This window comes from Bison bison, unplaced genomic scaffold (assembly GCF_000754665.1).
Source record: "Bison bison bison isolate TAMUID 2011002044 unplaced genomic scaffold, Bison_UMD1.0 scf7180017864342, whole genome shotgun sequence".
In the NCBI taxonomy this organism is placed as follows: domain Eukaryota; kingdom Metazoa; phylum Chordata; class Mammalia; order Artiodactyla; family Bovidae; genus Bison; species Bison bison.
In genome coordinates, this window is record NW_011494914.1 from 1,128,893 (window position 1) to 1,145,184 (window position 16,292).

The following is a 16,292-nucleotide window of genomic DNA, read 5'->3' on the forward strand; positions in this document are numbered from 1 at the left end:
GATGGGGGGAGGGAGGCTCCAGAGGGGGCAGATATACAGATATGCATGTAGCTGATTCACTTTGCTGTATAGCAAAACCTAACACAACACTGTAAAGCAATCATCCTTCAGTTAAAAAGAACACTGGCAAGCAGATGGCACAGAAAAGTCTTAGTTACAACGTTACACCTCAATTTACTGACACTAATTCTAACCCGGTCAAAGCCGTAGTCGGGCAATAAGTAAACAAATAGACACTGACAGGCCTGCCACGGGCCAGGCGCCTCACAGGCATGTACACTTCCTCCCCTTTAACCCCAGCAACCTTCTGAAGCATGAGCTTCTGTGTCCCAGAAAAGAAGCCTAAGCGCTGAGTCCAAACCCGGACCATCTTTGTACCCCGTGAAGCTATGCAACCACCTCTTGCTGCAGTCTCCTCCCCTAGGGGAGAGAATTATCACCGTACTCACCTGAATCCACTGGTTTTCAGCGCAGGATACAGAAACCACTCTAGGAATTTTAAGCAGAAAGGGATTTATCTCAAGGAATTAGATGACTTCCAATCGCTGTTAAGGGCTGAAGCAGCTGGCTCTAAACTGGGGCCCCAGGAATGGCTCCCTGAACAAAACAGGACTGACGAACGAGGGGAGTGGTCACATCCAAGCTGCCGCGGGAAGGACCGAGTTCGAGGGAGCGACAGGGCCGCTGCAACGGAACGCAGGCCGCAGCCGCTGCCACATGGTCAGGGACACCAGGCGATGCTACAGGTAAGGCTCATGTCTCGGTGACACCACTAGTCAGCGGGAAACAGCCCAAAGGGGGAAAGAAACGGTCTCCGCCTGACTCCTGCCTCCCGTCTTTCATAAATGGGACCTGATTCCTGCCGGGAGCCCCAGCTGCCAGCGACCAGGGAAACACACATGTTTAACTCTCAGGCTTCCCCAGGGCAGGAAGGTCCCCTAGGAGGATGAACAAGCCAGCCCACAGCAGCTAACACCCACCCTCTGCCTGAGTAGTTGAAGATCAAACCCAGAGGCCGCATGGAGGGGCTGAGAACAACGCCTGGCGGGCCCTGCGCTCTGCCTGCTCCCCAGGCGCCAGGGGCTCCGGCCGCCATGTGTCTCTGGTTCCCGCTCACCTCCCTCATCAGAAAGCTAGGAGCAAACGTGTTCCTTAGCACTGCTCAGGTTGCCTTTCAAATGAACAAATCCCCAAAAGCCTAGACCAGTACAGGAACTAAAATTTCAGTTGCGCGTGTTCATGCCAAGTCACAGTGCCCACACACAGATTTAGTTCTCTTAGGCCAGTGGTTGCGAGCTTTTTCAGATGGCAGGCCCTTTTTAAAAAGAGCAACCTTGGTGAAACCCAACAAAAGCAAGAGAGTGGGCCCAGGAGCCCACATGCTCACACTGGGTGTGTGCTCCGCCCAGAGCTGCCCCTGCGTGACCTCACTTCATCCCCACGCCCACTCTTTACAAAAGGTACAGTCAACCCCGTCACCCAGCACGCTCTGGGGTCACAGAGGGTAACGAAGTTTCTGGAGGCCACAGCGGTCAAAAACGGCCGAGTGGAGGTTGAAACTGGCATCAGAGCAGCGCTGGCTCTCGCCCCCCGACACCTCCTGTCTCCACCTTCGAGTCACGACTTGGTGCCAGGACAAACCACACACAGCGCACCACTGAGGAGCTCCCAGCCAGGTCGGGAAGCAGAGCAGAAAAACACATCATTACAGTCCTTTAAACCCAGCCAGGTGCCCCACGCCTCCCGGCCACCCACAGGCGGTTCCCTCCGCTCCACATGGGCACTTGGCGCACTCCTCTCATCCTTCGGATGCAGTGCCAGCATCTCTTCTAGGCAGGGGACGCTCCGATCCCCTCTCCTGAGAGCTTTACGAGGGGCTGTGCAAAAGGAGATGGACATGGTCAGAGCTAACCCCCACCTCCCAGACCAGAGCAGAGCCGTCGGCCCTGGGCCTCACAGACGCCCCAGCCCTGTCTCCGCAGAAGGCAAGTGTGTGGCCCGGCCCTCTTGCGGTGCTGCCAGCCCTCTAGAGGAAGGCTCTGACGTGCTCTGGGCTCAGAGGATCCCTTAACACCATCCCTCTCGTCTATACAAGATGAGGGGCCTGCTCAAAACATACCACAGCAGTGGAAGGCCACCAACACTTTATAATAACTTTAAGTGGAGTGAAAAAGCGAAAATCTTCCAGTCATGTCCAACTCTTTGTGACCCCATGAACTATACAGTCCGTGGAATTCTCCAGGCCAGAATATTGGAGTGGGTAGCCTTTCCCTTCTCCAGGGGATCTTCCCAACACAGTGATTGAACGGGGGTCTCCAGCATTACAGGTGGATTCTTTACCAAGTGAGCCACGAGAGAAGCCCAAGAACGCTGGAGTGGGTAGCCTATCCCTTCTCCAGCGGATCTTCCTGACCCAGGAATTGAACCGGGCTCTCCTGCATTGCAGGCAGACTTTACCAACTGAGCCACAAGAGAAGCCTTTAAATGAAGTAAATCTATTAAAATACTGAATCAATGAAAGTAATACTGTAAACCAACTACACTTTAATTAAAAGAATACACACAAAACATCAGTAAATTTCCCTCAAAGAAGCAATTAAATACCAACATTTGCAGCACGCTAGCTCAGTGGTTCTCAACAGCTGGCTGATTTTGCCCACCTCCTACCCCGCCTGCCCTGGCCCTCTGGGGACACCCCCCACGGCTGAGGGTCTTTCTGGCGGCCACCCTGGAAAGGTGCTGCTGAAAACCAGCAAGGAGAGGCCAGCAGCTCAATGAACAAAGCAGGCTCCACCACAAAGACTCACCCCTCCCAGGGCGCCAGCAGAGCCAAAGTGGGGAAACCCCAATTCTTTCCATTAACGGACCAATCAAAGCAAAGCACAATACGTGGACGAGAACTACAGAGCGCGCCACAAAACATATTTTTTAGAAATGATCATATTTATGCTAGCATCATTGATAACTTCTACTTAGAGAGTGCCAGAAGTGTCCTGGACGCTTTACCTATTCGACCTGTGAACCTGCCCAGGAGTTTTACGCCCCTGAAGGCGCAGAGAGGTGAAGTAACTTGGCAAGGTCATATTAAGTAGGAGAGCTCACACTGAACCCAGCAAACCTGACTCCTTTACCAGCACTCCTGACTTCAGCACCCCTGCCAACATGCACACGCACGCGCGCACACACACACACACACACACACACACACACACATGCCAAGACCCGTGCTCCCGGCCCAGCTGTGTGTCCGTCTTCCCCGGGTGGCAGGGACTATCTCTAAGCTCAGGGTGGAGCCGGCACCAGAGGTACTCACTGCAGCCTATGTGAAGAAAGGGGCAAAGGCGCAGACGGGAGCTGGGCCCAGCTTCCGGGGGAGCGCTCCCCAGGAGTGCGCCCTCATCAGGCGGTCAGGGCGCCCACAGGTCAGCTCCCCCCACCTCTCCCGGAGTGCCCGGCTCCCTGAGCGCCTCCACGCCTGAGTCTCCTGACTGGCCTTCCCCCACACTGCCCGCGTCGCTGCCCACAAACGCTGTGGAGAGTGGACTCGGTGAGGAACAGGAGAGCAGGCGGCCCAGGCTCCAGCAGGGGAGAGTAGAGAAGCAGGATGACGCAGGGGCCTGGGCTGGGAACCACAGTGGCCCAGCTCCAGCCCCAGCCCTGCCTGCGACAAAAACGCACGCGGTCCACCGGCCTCTGAGCGCCGCTGTGGGCCAGCCCTCTCCGTAACCCACCTATAAAATGTTTAGTGGGTCCCGAATATTTTTGGCATAGAGCTGCCACCCTTTCTCCCCTCTGGGATTATAGGCTGAAACTCTTCTCTAACACTCAAGAGTCTAGCACAAAAAAATTGTGCTACAAATTTTGGGCTACTACATTCGGCCCATGACATCACACATCCTGACTCATCTGTCATTAATATTCCAAAGGTACTTAATAACGGCTCCTAATTACAGTATCACAGTCCTCAAAAACAAGGGTAAGGAGACAAGAAGTAAGAAATAAAACAAAGAGGAGATGTCTGATTTCCGTGGCACAAAGCTGAGAAAGATTTTCAAGAAACCATCTGCAGTGACGGATGGCGTCTGCTCTCAAAGGAGAAGGGGCTCCAACACGGTAAGACAAAGGCAGCAGACAGTATTTGCCGTCAGGACGCTCACATCAAGCAACAGACTCTTCCAAGTCTGCTCTGTCTGGGTCTGCACCAAGCCTCACACACGGGAGCCCACCGCGTCCCCCAGCCCAGCGGACGAGGCGGTCTCATTGTACCCACCATGGAGATGAAGAGACTGACGTGGAAAGCAAACAATGACGACGCAGGTAAGATGCACAAGGCGCATGTCAGTGACGTAACAGGCGCCTGTGCCAGGCACTCGCCACTGCCGTTTCAGAGACAAGAGAACTCAAGAGAGGTGAAGTGACTTGCTCAAGGTCACACAGCGATGACACAGGTGCGGGTCTGCTGAACCCCAAAGCTAAGCTCGTTCCTCCATGCTACTTCCCAGCAACCTCTATTTTCAAGCTGGGCTTCCCAAATCTGCCAAGAACCCCGGGGAATTCTAAAAACCCATCTCCAAGGCATTTTCCCTGAGACTCGGATCCTGGAGACCTAGGCTGGGCCCTGAAGAGCCGTATTTAACAGGCGCCCAGATGGCATTCAGGCTTCCCTTGTGGCTCAGCTGGTAAAGACTCCGCCCGCAACGTAAGAGACCTGGGTTCGATCCCTTGGTTGGGAAGATCCCCTAGAGAAGGGAAAGGTTACCCACTCCAGTATTCTGGCCTGGAGAATTCCATGGCCTGTATAGTCTGTGGGGTCACAATGGGTTGGACATGACTGAGCGACTTTCACAGGTGGTATTCACAAACAGGGAAAGTTAGAAACTCTGATCTGAGCAAAGGAAATGGTGTGGCCACTCGAATCTGAACCACAGAGCAGTGTTTGAGGGGACCATGGGTGTCCCCAACAGTTCCTGGGCTCCTCCACTGAAGGCGATCATGGAGTCACCGAGGTCTGCAGCCGGGAATTCTCCTGGGGCTAGAGCAGTACACGTCGATGGGTGCATCATGGAGAAGAGGTGCCCCATGAAACCAGAGCCTGTGTCGGGGAACCTTCTCACTCAGGACTGGACTCAGGCTCATGCAAAATGACCCCCACTTTGGCTGATGACACAGCTGAGGCAGCCATAAGTGGACGCGAGTGCCCACAGCCACAGAGGTCTCCAGCTGACTCCAGCCAGCACATCATGCCGTACTGAAGGGACACCCAGCACCACATGCCCAGCATGGGCTCCACGACAGACGTGCTCAAGGCAGCCAGGCCGACCCCAGAAGCAGGCCCAGCCGCCCGGCCCTGGCTCCTACCCTCCAGAGAGCCGCTGGCGAGCCTACGGCCACTCCGGGCCCGCTCTCCAGACCCCCCGGCACTTCCTCGCAGCGCTCCACAGTTTGGGAGCTTGTGCCTGCCTGTGTGACTGACTGAGTGTCCCCTCCCCACCACCGTCGGTCTGCAAGTCCCCCAGAGTCATGGCCGTGTTACTCCTGCATTCCCAGTCAGGAGCAGAGCCCAGGACACACACACAAGACGCATGCTGAACGTAAACGTGAGGCACAAGAGATGGGCAGTGCTGCAGGAGCTGGAGGAGAGCCACGGGGAGCCCGGCATCCCTGCTCAGCGCCCGGCTGGCGGGCCACTGTGGGGAAGGGGAGTGGGGTGCGCGGCCCGCTCCTAGCACAGGCGGGAACGTGGGTGGCTGCGGGGCGGTGATCCGCACACCTCAGCAGGAGGCCCAGGAACAGACGCAAACAAAGGAACTCAGCCATGCAGGAGTGCAGGGGACGCGCCCAGGGCCGCCCAGACATCCCAGCCCCCCATCACAGTAGCGGGGCCTGGGGCTGCTAACTCGATTATCGCCCTCACCAGCACCTCCGCTTGGCCCAGGAAACTCCAGTTATCAGCCTGAAGGGCCCCTCGGAGGATAAGGCTGACAAAGGGTGCTGACTTAGTAACAATGGCCACTTACAGGCCACCCTCAGCCACAGCACGTCAGAGGCCGACGGCCAGGAAGTGACAAGAGACTGCGTGAGCCAGGGCCTCAGGAGTGACAGCCAGCAGCGAGGGATCAGACCGCAGAATCGCCAACACGCCAGGCCTCCGCCGAGCCCACAGGATGCTGGGCTGCTGGGGACAGACGGCCTGATTATCTGTACAACAGCATCTGCCCAACGGGCAGGAAACATGCGACACGCTTCGGACGAACAGCAAGGCAAGGGTCTGAGCTGAACAGCCTGGCTCTGCTAGAGAGACGGAGACGGCGTTACCTGGTAAAGAAGTGACTGAACGGCCCCAGGAGCCTCAGCTTCCTCCCCTCCTCCGTCTCGCCAGCACAGTCCCGCTGGAGGTCACGGGTCTCCCTGGTGGAGCTCAAGGTGACGTCGGTGAACTGCGGGTCGTCGTCGTTCTCCAGGGTCACGATGGCACTGGAGCTGCTCGTGACCACGAGGTCCAAGATGTCCTCGTTGCTGACAGACAGCGTGGTGGACAGCTCCGTGCTGAGGCTGGACACGCTGCATACCGAGACATTGTCGCTGCGCTGCAGGGTCTGGGAGGCGGGGCTGTAGAGCTTCACCGAGTCGTAGCCTGTCCTGGGAAACGTGGAGGACTTGCGCACGCTCTGCTCCCGCTCGGCACCGGCAGGAGCCGGGGGTGCGTAGGAGGGCAGCAGGCAGGCACTCTGGCAGGCTCGCTCAGGGACGATCTCCGACTCGGATGGCTTCCTCCTCACGTGGACCACGCTGCAGGGGACAGGCTCCGGGTTGCCAATCTCGAGGGTAGGAATGCCCGAGTCCACCGATTGAAGGCTGTGCCGATCTTCTAAAGCACTGAGTTTCAGCTTGGGCCCATACTCGGGCAACGAGAGGGACCTGGGCGCCTTCAGAGTCAAGTGTTGCAGGTTCTGAATGCGGTTTCCTGGTCGGCCGTCCAGAATGCCCATCAAGGCTACGCCATTTGTAGAGGTGGAGAGGCTTCCATCAGTCATCTTGGTCCAAGGAGAAACTAGGGGAAAAAACCCGCAAAAATGGAAATTAAGACAGTGGATGTAAAAGCCAAAGGTGCAACTCCTCTGGAGTTCAAATGTTCTGACGCCCCCTTTTAAAAGAGGAATCCTTGAAAAATAAAACTTTAAAAAGCCCTACATACCAAAGTATGAATTCAGGACCAGACGCTAGCATGTTAACATACTACCATCACGATATTATAAAGTACCCCACCAATCACAACCGTGGGCCTCAGGCCAGCGCTGGGAGCAGGAGGGCCGTGCCCAGCAGAGCAAAGGGGTTTGGTTTTCCTTGCTTTCTAAAATGATAAACACGTGATACCTCTGTCAAAAGCATGTGAGTTCATAACCCACACACAAGTCAAGGTGCGACATGTGTGGGCAGCATAAACATCAAGACGTCTCCATCAGGACAGAAAACAAGATGGGCCGCAAGCGCCAGGTGCAACGAGACGACCCGAGACACAGGTGAGCGGTGGCTCTCCACAGTGCTTCAGTCACCTCACTCGAGTCTCCAAGGCAGGGCATGTTATCCGCTTCCCCACGGACGAAACTGAGGCTCGGGTTCAGAAAAGCCTTCAGGGTCACGCTGTCACTTGGCGGCTCAGCTGGGATCTACAGGGCTGGCCCCAAACCAGCCACCCAGGGGACGAATGGCTCCGTTTGGGGCTATAAAACCCAGGTCAGAAGGCTGGTTCGATGAAGAAGGATAATCGATAAAAGAAAAAACTAAAGGCCACGAACCTGGAGAAACACCTGATGGGGAGAGTCCGAGCTGCTGGTGACACAGAGGCCCTGCCTACGGTTTCAGTCTCAGGCGGGGACGAGGGGGTGAGAGGCGCAGTCCTCACGGACTGAGAGCCTGGTGCGTTCCGCTGTGTTCCTTCCCACTGTCCTTTAAAATACTGAAAACTAAAGAAACCCGGTGGTGCATTTACATCTGATCCATGGAACAGAACAACATACAGAAGGGATCTCCGGACTCAGACACTCGTGGGTTCTAACCCCAACTCCACTAGACGGCTCAGGGGAATGAGAGAAAGTGCCGCGAGAAAGGCTTCAGCAGGCACCGACCACCGCCCCCCCGCCACCCCGAGCTCCCACAAGCACTCTGCGGGCGGCTGCTATCATCAAACGGCAAGTTTTGAAGCCTGGCAGTGACACCGATAACCACTCCTTTTCGGGCGTTACTTTAGCTTCTGCAGTGAGCGTCCTGCTGCCCTTCAGGAAGCTGGCCGGGCCTCTCAATGTCAAGTCGGCAAAAGCACATTCATTAAAAGTAGACAACAGGGGAGGGGTGAGGCCCCTCCTCCCTAGAAACTGAAGGGGCCTGTCACGCAGGGCAGCACTGGAGCAAAGATAGAAATAAGGGGCAAAGTCAAAATGCACAGTTCAGGAACAGACCGAACTGTATATAAAACCTTGAAATGTGACCCAGTGGTAGGGAAGGATCATTTAACTGTGGTGTTGTACTAACTGGTTATCAGTTTTTCTTGGCAAGACGAAACCACATTGCACGACACCAAAATAAGATGGCAAACGAAAGGAGAGCGTAATACAAAAATGAGATCATAAAGGTGATCACGCTAAGTAAAGCGCTTCCCTAACCTACAGGGCTTCCCTAGGGGCTCAGACAGTAAGGAATCTGCCTGCAATGTGGGAGATCCAGGTTCAGTCCCCAGGTCAGGAAGATCCTCTGGAGAAGGAAATGGCAACCCACTCCAGCATTCCTGCCTGGAGAATCCCATGGACAGAGGAGCCTTGTGGGCTACAAGTCCATGGGATTACAAAGAGTCGGAGACGACTGAGCAACTAACACTTTCACTTTCAACCTACAGAGCAGAAAGGACCAAAAGGACCCGGGCATCAGCTCACCACACGGAACACATTTTAAATGCTCTGCAGTTCACGCTGCCCTGAATTCCCGGGGCTGCAGTTCCTACCCTGAGTCCCCAGCCACGAGTTCCTCCCAGACAAAGTGAAACTGAAGTCGCTCAGTCGTGTCCGACTCTCTGTGACCCGTGGCCTGTAGGCCACCAGGCTCCTGTGTCCATGGGATTTCCCATGCAAGAATATTGCAGTGGGTTGCCATTTCCTTCTCCAGGGGATCTTCCCAACCCAGGGATCGAACCCGGGTCTCCCGCATTGCAGGCAGACGCTTTAACCTCTGAGCCACCAGGGAAGCCCTCCCAGGCAAGGCCAGGGCAAACTGTCCCTGGAACCCTGACTTGGCAAAACTCCCAAACTGAACTACGCTGTCAAGCCACAACATTCACAGCAGGAAGGCAAACCTGTGTACAAACTTTTAAAGTTCTAAAAAAAAATTCTAATTAAAAGGAAAATATAGCAAGAAACATTTTTAGCACATAGTTAAGAGCTAATCTTGGGCAGTGGCAAAGGTGATAGGAATTATCCAGACACCATCAACATTCCAACAGGTCAAACTGACCAAAAAAAACCCATGAACACAAAAGGCCATACAGTCAGCAGAGCGGAGACCCTCTGGCAGGCCAGTGGAAACCCTCCTGACTTGCCAGTGTGGGAGACACTTAACCTTTCTGAGAATCAACTCCCCTCCAGCCCAGGAGTAAAATGGGGCAACAGCATGAAACTCACGGGCAGGCCTCTGAGCGAGGGGAGCCTCTGACGTGGCAGGCGCCCTCTACTTCAGCCACAGGCACAGTGGACACGCACGGAGGGGATGGATTTAAACTGGCATTGTGACGCCAGAATAGACAGGAACAGGGACAAGCGTGCTAAGGGAACCCAAGGCCCCTGCTCCTCCGCTGCGGAGACAGAAGCCCAGGGAAGAGAAGAACAGGTGGGATGGAGTTCGAAGCCACTTGGCCATGGCCCGTCCCACGGCCTCGGGCTCGGGGCCACCAGGAGCAGCCCCAGGGCCCCTTCTAAGAAGGAGCTGAGGGGCCTCTAAGGCTCCAAGGGTTCCAGGTCCAGTTTCAGTTCCTGAAACCTGGGAAACAGCCTCAGAGAACAGACTCTGGAAAAAGAAGCTTAAAAGGGGAAAAAGTCCTTCCGCTTGCAACATCCTCTAAGACCGAACTCTGCGAGGGCCAAGCCACCCGCCCTCAAGCACTTCCACCGGGGGCGGCCAGAGCACAAAGCGAAGCCGGCCTCCCAACCGGGCCCACGTAGGGGGCGGCACAAAGAAAGGGCGTGCTTCCGAGCAAGGCAGCGGCGTGGACGCTGGAAGGCAGCCAGCAGGCAGCTGCCCACGGCTGGCCTCCAAGTCACACGTTTTCTTAAGACAGAGGAAGCCTCGACTCTGTGGGCTGGTGCCGGACCCCCAGGACCCACCTGTCCCCCGCCAGCCCCGCCAGTCTCGGGCCATCAGCACGCCTCTCTCAACACCCACTGCCCTGGGGACTCTGTCTCCTACTCAGCCACCAGCGCCCCAGGGGTTGGTGTCCCCGGGACGGAGCACGCCCCCAAGGCAGCTCCTCTGAGAAGCCTTCCCCGCCCCCAGGAAGCTGTGGGCCCTCCTCTCTCCGGGGCTCCTTGGTGACTGCACCCCACCTTCAGCAGTTCTGGGGTCCCCTCCCCGGGCTCCCGAGCTGCAGGCAAGGCACCTGGATGTCGATGCCTGGGCAAACGCCTCCAACGGTGAAGAATGAGAAAACCTATCTGCTGAATTAAGTATTCCCGACGACTAGATTCTAGCTCCGCGGGGTGTCAGGGGCCGTCCATCCAAGAAACCTCTGTTGGGAGCTGGGTTGTGTTTCCACAACAAGGTGGGCAGGGGAGCTCACGGAAGAGAAGCAAATGCAACCACACTCTCCCGGCAAAGTGTGTGGATGGCAGACCCAGCCCGTGGGCCATGACCATCCTGCGCGCCATGTCGCCTGCTAGACTAGACGGCAAGGGTTGACACATTCGACCTTTGACGGCTCAGGACAGCAAAACAAAATTTCCCTCCGCGCCCTTTCCCAAAGTCACACATGACCGCTCGTGCTGCGGGCATCATAGCATGCGACCTGGGCTCTCGGCGTCCCCGGGCACAGCCTGGCACCAGAGGCCAGTTTGACCATGAGCAGCCATCACCGCCCGAGGCACAGAAACACACGTGCCGTCAAGCACAGGTAAGAGGAAGGCTTTTTATTCCAGGCGGCTGCCGGAGTTTTATTTACCTGCCAGAAACTGAGTTGTGAAGGAAACAAAGAGGCAAAGGGCCGCCCTGAGAGGCTGGAACGATCTCGCTCCGCCAGGGGCCCACCTTTAGTTTAACACAGGTCAAGACAGTGGACAGCAGCTCTGCCACGGGAGACTGGGAACGAGGCTTTGGAAGACAAGCCCGGCTCGAAGCAACAATTTAATTTTCTCCTCCTTACAAAGTAACAGGACTCAAACCAACTCTTCATAAATACAAAAAAAAAAAAAAAAAGAAACAGTTCATGAAACCACAGCTAAGTGATTTAGTTATATCCCCAGGGGGGAAAAAAAAGCCCACCCTGGGTGGCCTCGGGCAGAAGCCGCTCTGCCCGTCCATGCACACATCCTCTGCGCTTGTCCCCCGTGGCTCCTTCCCGTCTACGGGGCGTGAGCCACACGCGGCCTCCTGTACCGCCTCCTCTCTGGATACCGCAGGGGAGAGCGGCCCCCTCACGCTCCCATCCCACGGGGACGGCGCTGCATCCCCGACCCTCCAGGGAGGGTGCACTCCCCTTCGCTGCCAAGCCTCCCACCAACCCAGCCCTGCCGCCTATTTCTGTGCCTTCCGCTTAAGAGTTGGGCGCACAGAGCTCCTTTTTGCCAGCCATGGTCTACAGGCACATCTGTCACAGATCTGAAGTTTCAGGAGGGCAGGCACTAGGCCTGCAAGTCCGGACAACACCAGCTGTTGCTGTTGAGTCACTCAGTCACGTCTGAGTCTCTGCGGCCCCATGGTCTGCAGCCCGCTGGGCTCCTCTGTCCATGGGGATTCTCTAGGCAAGAATACTGGAGTGGGTTGCCATGCCCTGCTCCAGGGGATGGATCTTCCCGACCCAGAGCATCACCATAAAACTACAATCTCATGAGCACCAGGCACTGTTGGAGGCTCTTGACACACCAGTCTGTTCTAGGGCCCTCAACAGTCCTCTGCCAGGCACTAACCCCACTGCATAGAGGAGGAAACTGAGGCACAGAGCCCACCCACGTGTCCTCTTGGATGCGGCAGCACCTGGGGCTTGAGCCCAAGTCTGCGACCCCGCAGCCCCTCGGTAAGCTCTGCTGCTTGCAGCCCTCATGCAGACATGGAGCACCTCCTCAAATCCTCACCGCTCCAGCGAAAGAGCAGGATTTCACAGATGGGAACGACGACACAGCTTGCTGGTCAGATGTGGCCACCTGCCCGAAGTTTCACATGCAGGGCCCCCCGACACTCCTATCTCCAACGCCCCGTCACCCTCCTGAAGCCCTCTCCGGGGTCCTTCATGTCTCCCGGGGAGGATTCTGGTGGGACCACCAGGCTCCCCACAGGAGTGGCTCCCCGAGGCCTTCCCCTCGAGCCTGGATGTAACATCAGGGAGAACCCACTGACATCTCCCATGAGAATCAGGCTGTTTGGGACTTCTTGGTGGCCCAGTGGTTAAGAATCCACTTGCCAATGCAGGGGACATGGGTTCAATCCGTAGTCTGGGAGCTAAAATCCAACGCTGCAGGGCAACGAAGCCCACGCACCGCAACTACCGAGCCCATGCACCCCAGAACCTGTATCCCGCAACAAGAAAATCCACTGCAATGAGAAGTCCATGCCCCGCAACTAGAGAGAAGCCCCCACTCGCCACAACTAGAGAAAGCCCACACGTAGCGACAAAAACCCAGCACAGCCATAAATAAATAAAATTTTTAAAAATATGTATTTTAAAATAAAAAAAAAGAACCAGATTGTTCTGTAAAGGGTTCCCAAGCATCAACCGCTGTGAGTGCCTTTCTCTTTTTAATTCAAACCCTGGCTTAGCCAGAAAGGAGCCTGAAAAGAAAGGCACAGGCCATTCGGGACCTCAAGGGCCTCAGCAGGAGCAGCTACCCTGAGCAGCTGCCTCCGCGCACCAGTGCGAGCTGCGTGTGGGGCACCGAGTCCAGGTATACACCCGCTGTCTGTGTGCTCTCTGCTGCCTCCACAGCACCCCCGGGGCTGAGGACACCATGGTCACCATCTCACAGGCAAGACCAAGGCCCCGACAGGATGCAGGTGGAGTGGTCCTGCTCTGACCCGGATCTGGACCTGACTGGATCCAGATCTCACCTGGATCTGACTCTAGGGTGCTTATTACTGTCTCCACTGCTGCACAAGCAAGCCGAAAACAATGGAGGAACGTGCGTTACACAGGATGGGCAAGTCGGGACTTCCCTGGTGGTCCAGTGGTTAAGACTCCATGCTTCTACTGTGGGAATCATGGGTTCAATCCCTGGTCAGGGAACTAAAATCCCGCATGCCAAGACGTGAAGCCAAAACACACACAGACACACACACCGACACACACACACAGAACCTGAAAGGCAACTAGAAAAGTAGTTTGTTATTCAAATAAGTTACTCTTCAGGAATAAAAACAACCGTAAAAAAGAATTTTCTAGAAGCCCGATGTATTTCTCTGAAGAGTGAATGGCAACTCTGAGGCACCTGGAACTCAACACAATGGAGGTTAGTAAGTTTCCATCCAGCAGCAAATCAGGCGGAAATTGGTGTTAAACTGTTGAGGCTCCCCAAAGGCTCCTTCCCAACCCTAAAAAAACAGATATTTCACTTAAACTGTCCAAAGGTAGTTGGGCTTAAAAGGCACAGGTGGGACATTTTAGATCAAAGGCGCTCGGTGCAAAGGGCGGTTGCCCCACCAGCCCAGAACGTTTCAGTTCCCTACAGTGATTTACCAAAACTAACCCTCATAAGGACCTGTACAGTGACCGAGAGGCAACTGACGGCTTAGGGAGACAGCACGCAGCAAGGCCAGCCCCGTGTACGATCTTAATTATTAATATGGTAAACAATTTACTGAACATTTGCCACAGACCAAACATATCAGGGGGCTTCCCTTGTGGCTCAGCTGGTAAAGAATCTGCCTGCAATGCGGGAGGCCTGGGTTTGATCCTTGGGTTGGGAAGATCCCCTGGAGAAGGGAAAGGCTACCACTCCAGTATTCTAGCCTGGAGAATTCCATGGACTCTACAGTCCATGGGGTCGCAAAGAGTTGGAACGACTGAGTGACTTTCACACACATATACATACACATATTAGGAGCTGCCGCATTCTCTAATCATCACAAGCCTGTCAAGTACACCGCAGAAACCGAGCTCCAGAGAGGCTGAGTGACTCACCCAAAGTCACACAGCAAGGGAACAGGATGCAAACCAGGTTCTGACGTCAAACCCCTTACCTGGCTTGCTGGAGTGCTTAAGAATACAGATCCTAAACGCTGTGATAATAGAAAATAAACCCAACAATATTTAGACTTTTCTGTGTACTTCCACAGAAAGTTTCAAAAAGAAAATATGCGAGGGGTAAAGATAACGCAGGTTCTGGAGGTAGACTGCCTAGGTTTGAGTCCTGGCTCCTCCACTTAGCAGCTGTGTGATCCTGGATTAGTCTAACTTCTCTGTGCCTTAATTTCCACCTAGTAAGAGGTGGACGACAACAGACCCTATCTCATTAGGCAGTTGACAAGGTGGGGGGCGAAGAAATCCACATAAAGCCTTTAGAATCAAGCCTTAGAAGACGCCTGCTGGTGTTACTCTTCCTTGGGCACCCAGCTCAGGCCCACTATTTTAGCAACTTATTTGCATAAACAAGCCCAGACATAGCCAGTCTGCATGGCCTCACTCTACACCTTCCGGCTGTCACCAACATCCTCCTCGCACCTTTGCTTCGGGCACTGACTGAGCCTAGCTCTCAGCTTCCCCACCTGTCCAATGAGGCGATTAGCCCAGCCAGTCTATCTGAGGTCCTCCCAACCTGACAGTCTAGAAGTCTAAACCCAGGCCTTAGAAACTTTATACCCTCTCTGAAACAAACATGGACAAACAACACGTACCCACGTGCCTAAAATCCTCTCTCCCGTATTGTGTATAAACGCCTGTTAAGATGACAAATCTTCTCTGAGGTCTCAAAGCTCCACCGGCACCCACGACATGCGGGGCATGCATCCTCAGTGCTAAGGGTGGGGACACGGCGGTCAGAAGCTCTGACCAAGGAAGGACAGATTCCAAAATAAGCTGTTGCTCTGACAAGCTGAATCCACTCCATAGAGGTCTTCAGCAGAGCACAAGCAACGGCAAGCGGAGGGAAGATGGACAGGCATTCGGCTGCTGGACAGAGGAGAGAAGGGCAGTGATGGTGGGGGGGGCGATGGAGGAGTGGAGGGGTGAGAAGCAAAGAGAGGGTGCTGAGGGGAAGGGCAGGGACCAGTGGAGGCCGGGTGAGGCGGTGCTGATGCAGAACGTGAGAGGAGCACTAGGGGCAGATTGCAAAAACTCAGCTTCACAAGCCCAGAGTAAGCCCAGCCCAGCAGCGCTGAGCAGGGACCTGCCAGGACTTGCTGGGACCACGAAGGACATTAAGTGAGCAGCGTCTGGCCCCGAGACCTCACTATTTGAATCTCATCCGTGCCTCTCTCCAGCTGTCCAGCTGCATGACCCCGAACCAGTTACGGTACCTCTCTTGATGTTTCCCAAAGGGTGTACTCACTCAACAGCCATGAGTCCCAAGGACACGGGCAGGTTCTCACCAGGGCTGGAAATCAGGGGCTGGGAGTCCACAGTCTCAAGGGATCAAACATACCACAACCAAGACAGGAGTAAGACAGTCTTGGTTGGGGGAAGAGGGGGCGGGTTGAGGGAGGAGCACCCCAGTTAAGAGGGGAGGTGTGAAGTTGAGAAGAAATCATAGGCACACATGAGACCCAGTTGGTCCTGGCCAGATAAACCGAGCAGGAGGAAGCAACGGCTGTAAGGTGTGCCTGGTCCATGCCAGGGACCTCACCGAGGCCAGCAGCAACCACCCTCTACAAAGGCAGCCAGGACAACAGGGTGAGGTGCCCACATCCGCCGGACACGGGCCCCCTCCACCACCAGTCTGGGCACACGCGGCAGCGCCCGGGAGCCTGCCGCACAGGGAACTTCCCAAAGCTTCCACATGCACGCTGGAGCACACGGTGCCTCAGCAGTCTGGAAACAGACGTGGTCTCCAGGGGCCAGGCAAGGAGGCCTTCCAACTACCCGCGGCCCAGCCCGCCGCTTCCCGGGGGGG

At 55.5% G+C, this 16,292-nt stretch overlaps 1 protein-coding gene across 3 annotated transcripts in view; it reads right to left on the reverse strand.

Moving 5' to 3' along the window:
* The window catches only part of TBC1D14 (TBC1 domain family, member 14), a 110,543-nt gene extending 94,450 nt beyond the window's left edge, over positions 1-16,093 (reverse strand). Inside the window, exons 1-2 of one of the 3 annotated variants that reach the window (XM_010854532.1) lie at positions 15,732-16,093; positions 6,316-7,051 (exon numbers count right to left, since the gene is read on the reverse strand). In XM_010854532.1, the coding sequence (XP_010852834.1) occupies positions 6,316-7,034 (719 nt within the window). In that variant the 5' untranslated portion in view covers positions 7,035-7,051; positions 15,732-16,093. Of the gene's footprint in view, positions 1-6,315; positions 7,052-9,668; positions 10,042-15,731 lie in introns of those variants that run through there. The other 2 variants (XM_010854531.1, XM_010854533.1) reach the window with 2 other exon arrangements.
* Positions 16,094-16,292: the final 199 nt, after the last annotated feature.